General features: G+C 52.0%; 8 protein-coding genes across 9 annotated transcripts; 5 read left to right on the top strand and 3 right to left on the bottom strand.

Moving 5' to 3' along the window:
* Positions 1 to 332: 332 nt before the first annotated feature.
* PV05_01078 (uncharacterized protein) lies at positions 333 to 1,415 on the top strand (the record flags this gene model as incomplete). The annotated part of the gene is made up of 2 exons (XM_013466027.1): positions 333 to 618; positions 667 to 1,415. 2 exons carry the CDS (start codon positions 333 to 335, stop codon positions 1,413 to 1,415), a joined length of 1,035 nt encoding a protein of 344 aa, XP_013321481.1.
* Positions 1,416 to 2,345: 930 nt separating this feature from the next.
* Positions 2,346 to 5,308, top strand: PV05_01079 (uncharacterized protein; the record flags this gene model as incomplete). The annotated part of the gene is made up of 6 exons (XM_013466028.1): positions 2,346 to 2,732; positions 2,864 to 3,389; positions 3,517 to 3,793; positions 3,861 to 3,965; positions 4,030 to 4,057; positions 4,550 to 5,308. The coding sequence occupies 6 exons, from the start codon at positions 2,346 to 2,348 to the stop codon at positions 5,306 to 5,308; spliced, it is 2,082 nt and encodes a 693-aa protein (XP_013321482.1).
* A 316-nt stretch (positions 5,309 to 5,624) lies between these two features.
* PV05_01080 (uncharacterized protein) lies at positions 5,625 to 6,538 on the bottom strand (the record flags this gene model as incomplete). The annotated part of the gene is made up of 2 exons (XM_013466029.1): positions 5,625 to 6,258; positions 6,315 to 6,538. 2 exons carry the CDS (start codon positions 6,536 to 6,538, stop codon positions 5,625 to 5,627), a joined length of 858 nt encoding a protein of 285 aa, XP_013321483.1.
* A 671-nt stretch (positions 6,539 to 7,209) lies between these two features.
* Positions 7,210 to 7,696, top strand: PV05_01081 (uncharacterized protein). Its single transcript, XM_013466030.1, has 3 exons — positions 7,210 to 7,339; positions 7,396 to 7,495; positions 7,544 to 7,696. Exons 1-3 carry the CDS (start codon positions 7,281 to 7,283, stop codon positions 7,565 to 7,567), a joined length of 183 nt encoding a protein of 60 aa, XP_013321484.1. The 5' UTR covers positions 7,210 to 7,280; the 3' UTR covers positions 7,568 to 7,696.
* Positions 7,697 to 10,502: 2,806 nt separating this feature from the next.
* PV05_01082 (uncharacterized protein) lies at positions 10,503 to 11,066 on the top strand (the record flags this gene model as incomplete). Its single annotated transcript, XM_013466031.1, has 1 exon — positions 10,503 to 11,066. The coding sequence occupies one exon, from the start codon at positions 10,503 to 10,505 to the stop codon at positions 11,064 to 11,066; it is 564 nt and encodes a 187-aa protein (XP_013321485.1).
* A 1,045-nt stretch (positions 11,067 to 12,111) lies between these two features.
* On the bottom strand, positions 12,112 to 12,996 carry PV05_01083 (uncharacterized protein). The gene has a single exon (XM_013466032.1). The coding sequence runs from the start codon at positions 12,486 to 12,488 to the stop codon at positions 12,117 to 12,119; it is 372 nt and encodes a 123-aa protein (XP_013321486.1). The 5' UTR covers positions 12,489 to 12,996; the 3' UTR covers positions 12,112 to 12,116.
* Positions 12,997 to 13,172: 176 nt separating this feature from the next.
* Positions 13,173 to 14,162, top strand: PV05_01084 (uncharacterized protein; the record flags this gene model as incomplete). The annotated part of the gene is made up of 1 exon (XM_013466033.1): positions 13,173 to 14,162. The coding sequence occupies one exon, from the start codon at positions 13,173 to 13,175 to the stop codon at positions 14,160 to 14,162; it is 990 nt and encodes a 329-aa protein (XP_013321487.1).
* PV05_01085 lies at positions 13,911 to 16,780 on the bottom strand. 2 transcript variants are annotated; one of them, XM_013466034.1, is made up of 4 exons: positions 16,539 to 16,780; positions 14,830 to 16,488; positions 14,458 to 14,776; positions 13,911 to 14,396 (listed from the first exon to the last, which is right to left on the bottom strand). In XM_013466034.1, the coding sequence occupies exons 1-3, from the start codon at positions 16,629 to 16,631 to the stop codon at positions 14,489 to 14,491; spliced, it is 2,040 nt and encodes a 679-aa protein (XP_013321488.1). In that variant the 5' UTR covers positions 16,632 to 16,780; the 3' UTR covers positions 13,911 to 14,396; positions 14,458 to 14,488. The 2 variants fall into 2 exon arrangements, with proteins under 2 accessions (XP_013321488.1, XP_013321489.1); XM_013466035.1 differs by having other exon boundaries at positions 13,911 to 14,776.
* Positions 16,781 to 16,791: the final 11 nt, after the last annotated feature.

Here is a 16,791-nt window from a genome sequence, read left to right on the forward strand (position 1 = left end):
TCTGCAGATCCGGACATCTGCAATTTACCTGGCTTTTGATCACGCTCTCACCCAGTCCAGTCCAACTCAACAACTGCAAAAGTTTTGCTGTGCAATTCAATTCGCACCTCAACAACTGCATTCGAGAGCCAAAGGTACGTCCACCTCCGTCCAACACCTCACTAACAACACAACACCACCAGTAGTCCGGTTTCTCGAGTCTCAACATGTGCTTCACCAAGGAAAAGAGATGTTACTGTCCCAAATGCAGCAAGACCATCGCGAAGACGGTTACAGACTGCGTCTGCCCGTCGAACGACCCATGTCCGACTCGCAATATACGGCCGCTCCCCATGAAGAAGAAGGAGGTGGCCAGTGACGAACCCTGTCGAGATTGTGCCAATGTCCCTGGATACGGCAGCCCTTCCGGTCGATCATCATCCACTGCTGCTCGTCCGAGCGACAATGGCGGTGGTGGTCGATATCTAAGTCCACCGGGCATGAGCAGCAGCAATCGCGTTCAGACGCTGAACTCGGACTACCAACCTCGTCAGAGCCATAGTCAGAGTCACTCCTCGTCTTCTTCTTCTCGGCATCAAGAACGATCACAATCTAATCGACAAGCTGGTGGATATGCCGGTGAGTACCGATCTGTCTCCTCCCGTCGTGCCGATGCTGGCGGCGCAGAAGGTTCCGCTCGATTCAATGGGTCTAGCAGAAATGGCGGAGGCGGTGGCGCCGCCGCCGCTGCTGCTACTACTTCTGTTTCCCGCTCTGGCGGTTCGAGCGTGGACGTGGGGTTCGAGAGAAGACCTGCTTTCGATCTTATCGAACGGCGCCCGGGCGGGAACTACGTCGCTACTAGTGGCTCTGGCTCTGGCTCATCATCATCCACCGCTCGACAAACCGGCGCATCTTCTTCTTCATCGAGACATGGTGGTGAAAACCGTGGTGGGTACGAACTCGTCAAGCGCGAACAACCGTGTGAGTATGCTTCTGCTTCGGCGGTGCCTGGCTCCTCCTCCAGTTCTTCTTCGACGGCGCGTCAACAACGTGAGTATGCTTCTTCTTCGTCCGTGATGTCAGGGCCCACCTCCACATCCACTTCGACAGCGCGTCATGGGGGTGATTGTTATGGACAACTTGTCGAACGTCGACCGACCGAGTACAGCAGCAGATCCAGATCTTCCGGGTCTCAGGCCAGCAGCACCACCATCCGACAAGATGGCCGACAAGATGGCCGACAAGATGGCCGACAAGCTGGTGAATCTTCTTCCTTGAGATACGAGTACGGCGGTGACCGAGACCGCCACTTGTACTCTTCTTCTCGCGCGAGCAAGAACGAGGTCGGTAACGTCGGTGGTGTCAGTATCAGTGGCAGTGTTACAATCACCACCAGTCGGACCGTCGAGGTCAGCGTCACCTATGATTATTGAGGCATTTGCAACTTCACACGTCGCTCTTGTTCCTCATGACGAGTACTAAGTACTGTCTGAGTCGGGCACGACCGGTTGGGGTGAGTCTGCTGCAGCCAGGCAAGAACAAGGTAAGCAAAATAAATCAGAGACAAGTGACTGTTTGAGACGTGTGTTCTCAGCTAAGGGAAGGGAGAGGAATAGAATGGGTTTGCAGAAAATGTTTGGTCAACGGTGTTTGGGCGTTGCGGAGTTTGGGCGTTTGGGATTTGCCTTTTGCGCTTTTTCGAGACTTCGACTCCTCAAGGGCAAAGTGCTGGACACTGGGGGGGCATTCGGATGTAGGAGAAATGTTCGCAGTTTTTGTCTTGTTGGCATTTGTGGGAATAGCTTTTCATTGACAGAGAATAATAAGAAAAAATGGTAAGTACCGAGATTTGCTTCTCAGATACAATCAGCTCTATGCGTGGTTTGGAAGACTTTGACACCCACTTCCGCGAGATATAAGAGTTCCTGCTCAGACAGTGTCGCTTCTTTCGACAACCTGCCTAGGAGAGGTCTGGCATGGTGACGCTGGTTCGGACAGACGATAGGTGTAGTTGCGCCGCTTCGATTCGTCACCTCACTGCTCATCCCACTCTGGCTTGTTTGGGAGTCGCAACTTTGCTCCGTGACGATATGTCCTACTGCGTACCTAAGGCTTGGAGAGGCTCACGAGGCTGTACAATGTGGGGTAGTCAGAACGTCCGCTTCCTGTGGGGTATCAGTTCAGGTACCTGGGGAGGTGCCTGGGGTAGAACTGCCAGACGAACGGCAAAGGGTCTCCACATCATGTCTTTCTCCCAGCATTCTGTGCTAGAGATAGCCTGAAGTACAGAGAGAGTTCTCATCTGCTGTGAAGAAGGGAGAAGGAAGTAAAGAAAAGTGACTCGTCAAGGAAACGCTCCCAGGATGACAAACCAGGTAGACTGCGAGGTACTTGTGGTCGGAGCCGGACCGGTTGGCCTTGTCACAAGTCTAGCCATAGCCAAGGCCGGCATCAACACCATTCTCGTCGAAAGCCTTCCAGATATCGATGACTCGCCGCGTGCAATGGCCTACGGGGCCCCTGCGGTCGTCGAACTCGAAAGAGCCGGCGTCGCTGCGGACGCACGCAAAGTCGGCATGGAGCCGTCGGACTACGATTTCCGCCTGCGATGGATCACTCTTGACAACAGATTGATTGCCGAGTTCAAGCCAGAAGACAGGATCCCGGGGTCCTTCGATCCGATACTATGTGGCCAGTATCAGTTGGCGAGGATCATTCAGCGGCATCTGTCGGAGTATGACTGCGCAAAGGTACGTACCACCTTTTTCACCCTGTTCCATTTCCTCGGGCTAGCGAGGCTTCTCCGCCCTGCTCCCTGCCGTGGGCTGTGTGAAGTAGCCATCCTAGGCTAGTGGGCTAAAGCAAAGCCGGGGTCGTCCAGGTCCTTTTCAACCACCGATTGCACGATGTGAAGCAGGACGACCATTCGATAACAGCAGTTCTAGAGACGCCCGAAGGAACCAAGCACATCACGGCGAAGTATCTGGTCGGCTGTGACGGGGGCCGGTCCACGGTCCGCAAAGTCCTCGATCTGGGCTACGAAGGCTTCACATTGCCGCAGTGGCTCGTCGCGTGCAATGTAAGGTACCCGTTCCGAGAGCACGGGTTCGGACGCGGTCAATTCATCGTGCATCCGGAGCATTTCTGCTTGGTCGCCAAGATCGATCCAACTGGGCTATATCGCGTGTCGTATAACGAGCAGGAACACCTGACCAGGGACGAAGTTTTGGCCAACGTCCACAACAAATTCGAGGCCATATTCCCCGGACCAAAGCCGCTCAGGAAGGATGCATATAAAATTGAAGCCGTCAGCCCGTATCGCATCCACCAGCGGAGTGCGACTTCATACCGGAAAGGGAGGGCCTTAGTAGCTGGAGACGCAGCGCACGCTTGTTCCCCGTTCGGCGGTAAGTCTTGACTCCCTGACTCCCTGACTCCCTGACTCCCTGGCTCCATGACTCCCTGACTTCCATGTTCTTCTTCCTGGCGGGCACTTCCAGAAAGCTGATACAGATTTGTTTTGGTCGGCCACAGGAATGGGCCTGACTGGCGGCATATGTGACGCTGGTGGTCTTGCCGACTGCTTGATAGGCGTCCTGCGCAAAGGCTGCGACGACTCGTTGCTAGATAAATACGCCGAGATCCGAAGACAAAAGTACAAAGAGATCACAGATCCTGTCAGCTACGGCAACACCTGCGCCCTGCGAGATACCGATCCCGATGCGGCTGCGACGTCGGCGGAACCCTTCAAGACGATGAATGCATCGCCAGAGGCTCGGCGGCTGATGCTGGAGAAGGCATATTTGCTCGGGTAAGCTTGCGATCTGTGGCAGATGTAACTGAGCAGTGGGACTTGTCTGCTGACTGACGGAATGTAGCCACGATTTTCGACAATACTGGCCGACAGTCGAGACGGAAAATGGCGATAAAGAGCACAAAGCAGTGACAGACCCGGCTGATATTGCTGTCATGAACCCGAGAATGTAGGCTGTGGAATTGAATAGAACATGCCTTTCTGCATACACTGAGGAGACAGATCAAAGGCAGCTCGCCAAGTGACGTTGAGTATTGGGTGGTAGGTAGCATGTGCATTCAAGTCAGTGACTAACTTTGTGAATGGGCGTGGACAGTGCATACCTGATAGTGTCCGGCAGCGACTGTGAATCCCATTGCTTGTACGCTTTCCATTGTTCACTGACACAATAAACATCCACCTGAGGCAGTTATGTTATTTCTTTCGCTGAACTTGATTGTTGAGGTGTCTTTCAGTCAGTGTGCACTGCAGTCATACTGCTGGCCGTGGTTCTTCCTTTGCGCTGCCTGCTCAGACCCACGTATCGAACTCTCAGTAACCATGTGCCACGAACTCATCACGCGATATTACTGTGGCCGCTGTAGGCACATGAGCGGTCGATCCACAAGTAAAACAGAATTCTGTACGTCAGCACGTGCGGCAAGACGGATCTGTCGGCCCATGGGGGATGTCGAGGAGGTATGGGAAGAATCCAGCTGCTCAACATGTCGGCGTTACCAAAAGTATGTCCAAGGAGATACAATCTCTGTCCAGGATCCGACCGGCCGAACCCTGCAGCAACCATCAGATCCGTCGTCTCAATTTTCTGAGCCGTGGAGCTCTACCACAACATTTCATACAGCGGCAACCTCGCTTCGTACAGAGGCTCTCGAGAACAATGTCGACAACGAAGGGATAATGAGGGAGGATGAGAGGGCGCATCGAGGCCGGGTGGGCAAGCCTGACAGGTCGTCTGGTCTTGAGAACACCGGAGCAAGGAAAGGCTTTGGCCCACATCAGCATTGTCCGCCCCACATCCTCTCTGCTTCCCGACCTCAATTCGACTCATTCGAGCTTGGAGATCATGTAACACTGGATGACCGTCACCACGACTTTGATCCAAATGACATGCGGGAAGCCATTGCCAGGTCCTTACAGGAGATCAAAACGACCGAGGGCGACAGAACCGGCCAAGATCAGAAGATCACGGCACTGGAGCTCGAATTGAAGATAGTGAAAGAACAACTCCAGCTCGAACGCGAAAGACGAGAACCAGATCGGCAGAAGTTCGAGCTTGAAAAAGAGACGGCCCGAAACAAGCCCTTGAGAGCAGGACGCAGTGAGCCAGAGGTTGCCAAAGTCCTCGAACCAGATATCAACTATTCGGCTCCGAGGGGAAGGGAATTGTGGATAGGAGAAATTCGGAGAGTCAACGGTCGCAACATTGGGCGTGAAAGACGCCTTGAGGTCGGTGAATATGTGGTTTGTCGACGGAAGGGTCGTAGGGAGGAACAAGTGAGAGGCAGAAAGTAGCTCTTCGGTTCGAGTGCATTGCCAATCGGTCAGAAGCAGCATCTGTCAATCATCAGCCTCGTGCATGGCGCTGTGAGTCATAGTACAGCACGCCAACATGAGACGGCTCTGCAATGTCAAGTATGCGGCAGGAAACGGCCAGAACCCGAAACCCGGCACGGAACGCAAGTGGAACTCGATATGGCTGCTAGATGAAAGTTGCAGTGGCTTGATATTGCTTCATTGTGTACATGCTTGGCCAATAGCTCTTGTCGACCGCAAGTTATGAATGGACTGGATAGGCCTGTTTCTGCTCCTCTTGATGTTAGTGACTGATCTAGGAGCCGGTGGCGGGCTTGTGAACAGCATTGGCAGCACCACGAAGTTGCTCAGCATGCTTGGTCGTGGTGCCATCCGCTCTGGTTTTTGGAGGATTTTTCGGACCACTCTGCGGGTTCAACACTTCGCCTTGGATATCCGGCTGCACATCCGAGACATCACCAACACCAGAAGCGCCCCCTGTGACTTCCGTCAGGCTTGCATGCACGGCTTCAAGCTTCTTCAGATCCTTCGCATCACGGAGATAGTGAATGTTCTCCTTGAATGCGTTTGTTTCGCGGAACTCCATATGTGCTTCAACGCTCGTCCAGCCGATGAGAAGCACGTATGCCTTGCCTTTCTCGTCGGTCCCAGGAATGTCAATTTCTTCTTCGACCCACCCTCCGGCTGACGCCCTGTACGTCCTTGCTTCTTTCTCCACGACAGCAACGAGAGCCTTTGCATCGTCGACGACCTTCTTCTTGTCTTCCTCGGAATATGAGGTCGGGAACCACATTGTCACGATCTCGGTCGTAGGAGAGGTGGTATCGCTCAGGGCGGCAGTTGGGGGATGAGGCGTGAATTGAGCATGGTAGAAATCGGATGGACCACCGAGGATGAGTCTGAAGCGGTCGAGGAAAGGCTTGTAGAGACTAACCGCAGGAGTCAGTCGGGCAAGAATTCTACTGGTAAAGGGGTAGTGACGCACGGAGAATTGATGAACTTCTTGTGCGATTCAATGCTGTCCCAGTCGACGAACCATCTTAGCAATTTCCGGTCCTCGACCTGACGACCCCAATAGCATCGCTGGCAACCAGGCTGGGAAAGAAGTATGTCGAGAACGTCAAGGTGCACCTGACCAGGTGCGCTCATCCTGTCGTCAGGAAACTTGCCCTCTTGAAGGGGCAGGAATGCAATTTCTGTGACACCCATTGTGATCTGTTAGAGACTGCGTCAATTCACTTCAAACAGCACTGCGTCTGTCAGTCAGCTTCAAGAGATGTCCGGGTGCTCTTTCAATATGTAAGTCGTAGAGCAGCCCGGCATCGTACTCGTAACGGAAGATGAGTCCCTGACGTAAACATGGAGATATATCCGATGGCTCGCCCGGATGCCTCATGCAGTCATGATATCGATGTATGACCTGAGCATGATGTATGTTCCGTGCAATCTTGAGCTCAATAAGAAGTGACTGTGCATCAGATCACAAGGGACATGGACGTTGTATTTTCGGCAGGGGGTTTCTCTCTCAGCCTGGCACGTCGTCTGAGCTATAGCCTCGTCGCCGCACTGCATCACTGCATACTGCAAGGCTAGTCCACCTAGTCTCGTCAGTGGTTAGCACAGGGTACGGGAAAGCCTTAACTTGGTAGAAGATTGCTCCCGTCTGCTACGCTCACCTCATACTCGCTTTGGCCCATGCAGAGCCATAGATTCGAGCCCATCTCTGATTGACGGCGAGATGGATTCATATGGGTGACATGGTCTCGATTGTATTCTCCAACGACGCATGACCAACTCCGCAGCCAGAATTACGTCACCTTTTGAATACCTAGGAATCAGGCTTCAACGTGATGAACTTCTGTCCTTCTCTTTCCTGCTCGCACCATCTCCCCTTGCCTCAGACTCAAAGACCGCGAAAGAAGAACAAACCGATCTGCTACCTTGAGACATCATGCCTGATTTCAAGGATCGAGAACAAGCGTTGGAGAATGAGTACATTCGGAAGCGAGAGTGAGTGTTGTCAGTGGCATCGTTCTGACCCGTTGACTGACGTGAATCGTACCCAGAGCTGAAAAGGCTGCCGCACACAAAGGCCAGCAAGGGACTCAGAGTATGGACAAGAGTGGTGCACCGACGACAAATCCTGCGACCACGAATTCTGCCCAGGTATAGGTGATGGAATTGCTTTGATAATCTGCTTCTGACATGCATCAGCTCGCCAACGCGACCTTGAAATAACTTTCTCCAAGCTGGTACGGCATTATGCCATTCTCAATTGCGCTGGGCTGCATCGAGGAGGAGAATCAGTCGCTGAAGTAGCTAATGTTCACAAAACTGCTATTCATAAGAACTTGAGGGGCTGGCGGGCTGGGTTGACGTCGAACGTAGCACATAAGCACAGACAAGCATAGAATAGCATCAACATACTCAACGAGCCTTGATCTCTTCATGTCAGACAAGTGTCGAGGCGTGAGAATGGAAGTCAGTGATTGATACTGTGTACATAGGTGTATAGTGGTTGCATTGAGACTAAACCGAAACTAGAAACAGACGCGTCGCGTCGCGTAACCAGTTCAACTTGAACTCGGCTCGACAGCGGGAAACAAGTCTTCCCTTCAGCAGTGACACCACCAGCAAAGTCACCAGATAGTAGAACACAATTCTTCAGCTAGTTACAATCGCTTCAGCACGATCTTCTCCTTCGAGTCCTCGATATCAACCCTCCGAACACGCCTGACGACTTCAATCAACGTTGCAGAACCACCCTCCCAGCTCAAATCCTCCTCTACCACCCTCTCGCCCATCGGGCACACTATACAGTTCAACCTCCAATCAGTTTCCCGTTTACAAGTCAAGCTCCTAGAGCCTCTTCTGCCTACCCTTTCCTACCGCTCGAGCCTCTTAGCACGGTCTCAATGGCAACAGGATTGGATCATGGGTTTTTGCAGGATGCGTAATCGGAACGTAACCCTAAGTTGTTTGTCGGTTCAAAGTTTCGCGGTCCAGTTGTCGGCCTCCGATTAGCTTCACCTGCGTGCCACTTGCTTAATATTTGCTTCGGCGAAGAATGGCAAGCTGGATTGGGTGCGGTCAAAAGAGACTAGACGTTCAGAGCTTCGAAAGAGGCAGTGAAAGACGGTTTCACCATGCGTCTATTTGGTCAGAATCCGCGAAGGATCACGCGTCGGTATTCCTAAGCTGAACATTATACTTGATCCCATATGGGATGTTTCGGTCGATATGGGCCTGGAACAGGCACCTGAGAGAGCGGAGATGATATCTTTGGGAAGAAGTGCACACGGAACATGCCTAGAGCGCAAAGATGTTGAGCCTACACACAGCATTGCTGGAAGTTTTCGTTCGGAGCCGACGAGATCCTCTGGTCGGAACCGAGCTTCATGTTGCTTGGAGCCAGGTCTCGGAGGTGACGGCGAGCCTTCATACCAGCATTGCTCCCCCTTGGCCTGTTGCCTGCTCCGGCCGGCATCTCATGCACACGCTTCTTCAGAGACTCAAATCCAGTTTCGACTGCCACTCCTCTCCAACTCTGGTCTGTAACCACATCGTCACAGTCACGACAGCTCATTCACCCAGCACGCATCAAAGCAACAGCTACCAGATTTGTACTTCTGCCTGCAGAAGATCCCGATCAGCCGCGTCAATTATCCGCATCATGTATCATCATGTTGAAATGGAGAGCGCCGATTCAGTGGACCCTTGATCCCCGGATCTCTGGGAACATGATGAACCTCATTTCGATGGGAAGAGGGCGATTTTTGAAGATGTTCTTTGTGCGCCCTAGCCTGAAAGACGGCAAATGCCCTTCGATTTTGTCACCATGACATGACGGAAGAGGAAACCAAAATCTTGTCTCCAAGGCTACTGTATCACACACGAGAGAGGCATTATTCCTGTTTACACAGGGCCTGGAGGTCGAACTTGAGCTGGGAATCTGACAACAGCGGGAGAAGAACTCAGAGTGTCTCGTGGATGTCAGGACGAAGGGGAAGAGACCACTGCTGAAAGGGATTGGAATTGCTCGACTGTGCACTCTATGAAGGCTTTCAGGTCCATCACTCGTGCTTCCTGTTTCTACAAAAGCTGGTACCAAGCACAATGCCCTTCTTGTAGTAGCAGCAATCTCTGCATGAGTCCAGGGTACGATTTGTCGCGACGAGCTCCCAGGTCTAGTCGGCTTAGTGTGGACGAACTCAGCCAGGCCTCCAAACTTCGGGCAGAAAATTCATCATTGCGGCTGATCACAGGACTTGAAGAGACCTTGGCTTTGGAGACAATGGGACACCAAGTGATCGAGACAGGACCTCTCTCGAGTGAGGATCAAAGCCTTGGCTTGTCTGTTCTTGACTCTTGCCATTTGTCCATGAAGTCTTTGACCTACTCTTGTCTTTGTGTGAAGCTCTTTGTTAGATTTCTGTTTTTTGGGTGGCAACGCTGGATGACTTCTACTGAGACGACGAGGATGACTTTTGGTATGGCTGGAAGTGACGGACTACATGTGGGAACTGGGGTGTTGCAGGAAGATCGCGGACTGCCGTTGTTACAGTGTTTTGGTTCATTACAGAACCACGCTTCAGCCACTGTTCCTGGATGCTTACATGCTCCTTGGACAGTGGCTCTCTTTTTTTGATAAGTTTGTCTTTCTCTTGACTGGGAAGCGCTAATTGGATGCTAGGTCAGTGAAGGGCTGGTGGGTCGAGGACCTTTCTTCTCGTGACTGGGGTCCATGAGGACCTGTGCAAAATGCGTTTGGGTGTACCATATCACAAGTCACGCTAACACCTGAAGTGAGTCGATTCTTCAGTTTTATCCTTTATGGTGGTCTCAGACGTTTCTGTGACTTGATGCCAGAGGCTGTTCGCTCCTTCTCATATAAGTATCTTGTGCTTCTCATTGTCCCTCAGACTTTCCCCGTTCACACATTGCACATGCTTCTGCAAGACTCGCTACATTCAAACAACACAGGTTCCTCTTACCACCGATACATTCTTGGTATCCAAGCTATAAGCTTCTTCTATTGCCTCTGAGTCCCTTCTCTCCTCCAACTTGCATTCTATTACCTCTGCCTCTTACAGTCGACTCACTCCTCCTACCAATCCGCCTTTTACGCTGCTTCTTCCGACACCCTCTTCTGTCAACCTCCAACATATTCACAATGTCGTCCTCTACCACATCCGGATCGCAAGGTTCCTCCTCCTCCTCTACAGCGACCATCACCCCAAACACCTCGTTCTCTTCTGGCCACGACAATATCCACATCATTAAGTCGTGGTCCGGCGATATCTCTCGATGCTTGCTCTCTTATGAAGCCGAAACCCTCCTCCGCTTCACTCACGAGGCGCCGCTTATCGTCAAGAAGGCCGTTGGCGAATACCTGATGCGCCTGACGGTGTACCCGACGAGTCCCCGCGCACTCACATGGTGTCGCTACCGACTTGAACTCCTGGGCACCATTGTCGATAACAGCAACGATAACGATGTTGCTGTCGACGCATCCGCTGACACGGTCAGCAACCTTTCGCAAAGCATCACCAGGGACAATGCCGATATCCCTTCTCTGCTCAATAGGATTCAAGACGTCGAGTTCAGTGCCTACGAGCTTTTCAGAATCTGGGGCCAGACCTCATCAATTAATCTGGACGACTGTTGGTCGCTATGGGTCGCCGCGGACGACATTGTGCAGGTGGTTGTCGAAGATATAGAAGGCGAATTGGGTTGAGTGGGACTCGTGGAGGGCTTCGTGTTTATATTTTTTATTCAATGTTTAGGCGCGCATCAGCATCATTATAGGCTATGGCCTAGGCTGGTGTGCATGTTATTGTACAATACCCTGGGAACAAGCATGGCGTTCAGGCAGGTGTGCTACAAGCCTTCATGTATCGAGGGTTACTTGATGCATTTAAACCAAAAATGAATATTCTATAGGAGTACACTCCCTTGCACCGATTCTTCATTCTTGTCCTTGATAGCACAGGCAATACACTAGTTTCTGCGTCCGTATTCCTGAGTCTCGTTAGGTCCTCGTGCGTGATATCTCCGTCCGGATTATCGCTTTTCTCCACAGCCTCGTCCATACCCAGTGACCCACTCACCCAGTCAGATCGTGCATGAGCCTAAACTGTAAGTTGATCGTATCCTCTACATTTGGTGCCCGAATACACAACTAGTACTTACGCTATTTCCGGTACCTGCATCACTTCAGAAGACCAGTCGGACAGTACCGCCATACCAGGGCTTCAGGCCAAAATCAATGTAACAATTTGTTGGTCCAGATCCCAAGCACTAGCCTGCGCTGCATTGGTTCATTGGAACATACACCCAGTAATACTACGAGTACTACATGAATAAGGCCCGTACGGGGTAAATCGATATCATGGAATAGTATTGCATAGTACACTAGTACTGCTCATTCACACACCGCACGATACCGGCCGCAGCACTGCACCGGGAAAGCATTCCTCTCATCGGCTGAGCGTTGGTCCCACAAAATGTTTCCAACTTTTCGTCCTTGTGGTCCTCACGCGCTCACGCGACGCGCTGCTACTTTCTACCTCTTCCCATTTCCCGGCTGGTTCAAGGCAGGGCAGATATCAGCCCAAACTAAAGAAAAAGAAATAGGTGAAAAATTGCTCTTCATGGCGCGAGCGCGAGTGTTGAGGTCCTCATGACTAGCACGATTTCGGCAGGGACGTGACTCAGGCATCAACCTCGCCAAGTCCATGTCTCACTCAGAAAATAAAACGATAATGTCGTGAGAACCAGGGCTCGACTATTTCTTCCACCGGGCGGGACCGCTGGGACTGGAAACCGCGATGAACGAGCCAGAGCCGCGAAGGGAGTGGCGGTGGTCTCGAGGCTCATGGCGGCTGTGCTCTAGGGATTCCCTGGCGCTGGGTAAGGTATCGAAGTAGGTTCGACGTTGCTGGCTTTGGGCTAGGAATTCAGGTTTGCGGTCCCTGATGAAAGGAATATCTTGCCACGAATGAGTGCGAGATTTTCGTGCCATGAGGGGAAGGAGAGATCGTTTAAGCCATTTGGCCGCTCTAGCCTTCCTGTGGCATCGATATCGTTTGTATAGGGTAGATGTCCGAGATATCAGCGGTTGGCGTCGCCGTTGTCTTCCCCATGTGAGCGAAGCCATGTAGCAGTTAGATCATCTTAGATCTTCGCTTCGCCCAGCATTCATATAGCCCAGTTACCGCCCCAGGGGGAATGCGAATTCCGCGTGCGGCGTGCATGCTGTTGGTTTGGCGAGATCGCTCGACTCGATCGGTGCCAGTGGCAGAGGTCACCAGATAGTCGTGGTCGATTCGTCGCCAGAGCAGACCGATCGTGGGAGTCATAGGTTTCTGCGCTACCGGTTGCATTTGTTTGGTACCGTCGAACGAAGTGGTAGGTGGCTCGACGAACGAGATGGGTTGTCCCTGCCGGTGTTGACCATAGTTTGAACCCTGCAAGAACTCTGTTTTGGCCACGACCTTCTGGCAATGAGGACCTTCTGGCACATATATCTTGCTCTTTTCTTCCCGTTTGCGTTGACCTCTCTGTTCCCCATTCTCCGTTTCCAACAATCAAGACTGTTGACACTATTCGACACCATCAATCCGGAAGCTTACGCCTGGCGTTCGACAATCGACAATCGACAATCGACAATCGACAATCGACAATCGACAATCGACAATCGATAACCGGTAGCGATATACTCCCACAGCACTCCAGGCACACCTGTACAGTTCTTGGGTACTTGATCCAGGGGCACTCCTGCTAGACATCAGTAATTTTCGACTTTCTTGACACCCAGACCTCCATCTTCAACACCATCAATATGCCTAGAGTGGACATCCCTCCTAACCACCCATTCAGGACGGGAGCCTTCGCCAAAGAACAGAGGGGGAAACAAAGGGAGCAAGCCGAGACGTGCTCTGGCTGGACATTCAGTGCGGGCGAATACAACGACGAATTGTCCAACGAGCGCCTCAAGATCAACAAAAAGGAGGCTGAGGCCGATCTGAACACCATACTCGCAACAGCGTCGAAAAAGCCCGGACCGCGGAGTCAGTTAAACACACCGCCTAGAACGCCTCTTGAGATCACAGAGCCCAGAGATACTCCTCCAGATTGGAGTCCGCCACCAGATCTGCCGGTGATTGAGTCATTCGTTCGGGGCGAGTTTGATCACAAGAGGATATTTCCGTATGGGAGGCATCCCGAACCGAAATCGGTTTTCCCGGTCCGGAAACCAACCAAAAGCCAGATATCCCGAGAACAAGGACTTCTGTTTCAAGCACTTGGTCCCCCGGCTGCTCGTCCATTGAACCTGGAGGCAGTGGAAGGTCGGTTGCGGGGCCTCCCATACCCGTTGAACAACTTTGTTTTCGTCAAAGAGAACGTCAAATCGTTGTTCGATAAAGTCCTCGATGAGTTCAACAGCAACCCAGGCCCAATCGACAAGTTGCTTGACAAATGCCAAGAACTCGCCAGAGCCATCATCGACGAGGTCCGGCTTGTGGACGAGGATTACGTTGTGGTACATCGGTGGGTGGAGGCCTGTGTTGAATTGCATATGCACGGACCGGAGTCCTCTGCCCGTGCCATTTTGATAGCCAGAACGACCCGGGAAGAGCTGAAAGAGGCGTACGACGTGGCCATGATGGGTATCGTCATCGAGGGTAGGAAGGGTGTTGGTAAGGTCGCCAAAAGACCATGTGCGCACCCCCGATACCGTAGAGCGTTGGCGATGGCGAGGGCGGCCAAGAGGGAGGAGGAGATGTACCAGGCGACGCCCGTATCAGCATCGTTGCCGGAGCTGGCGTGACGGTTTTGTTCTTTTCTTTTCTACGGACTTGGCATATACCTTGTGAAGGAAAAATTGTAAATTGTTATTGACGTGGATGACCGCACGTTGCAAATAAGCATGGCGTCCTGGGAATGTACAAATATCGGATGTAGTGACCCGATGTCGCTGAGGATATTGAAATGATATTCTTGAAGAAATGGTTATGTATCCCCTGCTGGATCGTATTTGCCCTGATTCGTAGCAACCAATTCCCTATGGCACGAATTAGCCAGGTGCAATCCATTGCCGGACAATAGCATCCATCGTCTCGTACTCGATTTTGTACAGTAATATACCAAGCGCTATTAGCAAGTCCACACTCCCACTTCACCATTTCTCCTGCCTTCTATCAGGTACCCATCTTTCAACCTGACATGCTCAACGACACTTGTGTTTGTATCGGCCATTCGATCCTCGACTGTCGTGTTGGCACCTGCACCACAATCCCAGTGCCTACCATCAGCCTTGTCATAGACTTTGACCACGTCTTCACCAGCAGCGCAGACAATATGACGTGCATCGAACATCATACTCGTGATCGGCGAGTCATAACCATAAGCATCGAAGATTGTCCCCGTTCGGAGATCCCAAATCTGGCATTTCGTCAGTAACGTTACCCGTGACCAGAATAACAAGCAAGACTTACTCTGACGCTTCTGTCGACACTGGCGGTCACAAGGTGAGTGTCATCAAACTGCAGACAGGTGACAGGGCCGGTATGTCCAACAAGACTTCTGTGGACTTGTCCACTTCTCAAATCCCACAGACGGACCATTCCATCCGCAGTGCCACATGCTAAGGCTGCATCAAAACATTGCAAGGCGCCCACAAAATCCGCGTTCGCATCAGTTGATCGTCCCGTTGGTCGCCATTGTGGTTCTGCACTGTTCAAGGTCGCACTGGCTTGAGCAGCTGCCCATAGCACATCAAGTGTCTGCACACATCGACCTTTGACCAAGTCCCATTGACGTAAAGTCTTGTCAGCCGAGCCCGAAACGAGCATGTCTCCACGTAGATGCAAAGCCGTAACCTCATCCACATGAGCTTCGAGGACGAAAAGAGGGCATTCTTCCATAGCGTCAGGTGGCGGTGGAGGAGGGGCGTCTTCCGTTTCGTTGCCGAAGCCTAGCCCATCGTCCTCATCATCTCCGCCTTTCCCTTCTTCTCCATTCTCAACGATTTTGTTTTCGTATGGCTCGTACTTGGCTCGACTGAGATCCCAGAGCCTTATGGTGGCATCTAGACTGCCAGTTGCAACAATGTTGTCTTCAACCTGCAGGCACCGGACGGAAGCAGTATGGCCTTCTAAGAAACCCATACACCGACCCAAGTTGAGATCCCAAACACGTACCGTGTCGTCGAGAGCCGCGCTAACCATAGTCCCAAAAGGTTGGTCGAAATCTAGGGCCGTGATTGTATCATTATGTGCTGGAATTGTCTTGATATGAGACCCCTGTTCCAAGTGTTCGTGGAGAACTGGCATAGATTTGCGCCTTGCATAAGTGGGCCGACGTTTTGATTTTGGAGACTTTGGCGACGCGGTCGAGGGAAGTTTCTCGTATATGGATTGTGACATGAAAGATGCGTCCATGGCTTCGGACTCCGGTGTAGCCGCTCTAGGAGGGTTCAGTGTACTGGTCGACTCCTCTAGCGCACCCTGCTCGGCGAGCTCTTCCTGCATCTCTTCAATCTTATTGTCGAGTTCCAGCAGTTCGTGTTCGACCTCGGCTTCGTCATTTTCGAGCCCAGCAAGTCTGTCGAGGACGATTCTCCGCATGTTTTGCAGATTTGCAATTTTGTTGTCGATGTCTCGGATCTCGGTTGTGCACATGTTCTTCCTAATGGCCATCATTTCCAGTCTATGATTGACAGTATTCCGTTTCTTCTTCAGGTTTTGGATCGTTGGAGGGCCATCTTCTTCGATATCCCCAGCCCCCAGGAGCTTGTGCTGCTTCGAACCCCGCCGCCGATGGCCTTTTCGGTGTTCACTCTCGCTTTCCGGTACTGAGGCTTGAAAGCCCTGGAATAGGGAATAGGTATTATCATCTTCAGGAATATTGTGCAATTGGTCGTCGGAGATGTAAGTGAGGGCTCGATGTGCTATTTCGCTGGTGGACAGTTTTGCTCTGACCAGTTCCGAAGGAGCTTGATGAGCGAAGCTGAGAACACCTCTTTGTAGGGCTGGCCGTCGCATCTGGCGCGATATGCTGGTCATCGCGTTCGGGTAGTGGTTGGAAGAATTGTCACCCATCAGGTGGCTTGCAGTTGCCGTTACCTTTCGGCCAAAGGCTTCCAACTGCCGCGTCTAATCCTAGTGTCAGTCTCCATCATCCAAGGCGTGTCGAGCCATCTCACATCGAGGACTGCGCCAAGGACAGAATCGTCTCCATCTCCGAGGGCTCTTCGTGATTGCGAGGCATTGCGGCTATGTGTACGCGAGCTGGCCATACAGCCGCTGTTCTGCGCTGGCAGAGGGGACGCCCTGAATCGTTTCTGGTTCGTTGAGTGGTGTTGCGGACGTGATTAATATAAATGACGATTGATAGGTTGGCCGCTAGCTTGAGGCTCTGGAAATGTTGGAGCTGGAGAAGATGCGGAGGCAGAAAGC

This window comes from Exophiala xenobiotica, assembly GCF_000835505.1.
Source record: "Exophiala xenobiotica strain CBS 118157 unplaced genomic scaffold supercont1.1, whole genome shotgun sequence".
In the NCBI taxonomy this organism is placed as follows: Eukaryota; Fungi; Ascomycota; class Eurotiomycetes; order Chaetothyriales; family Herpotrichiellaceae; genus Exophiala; species Exophiala xenobiotica.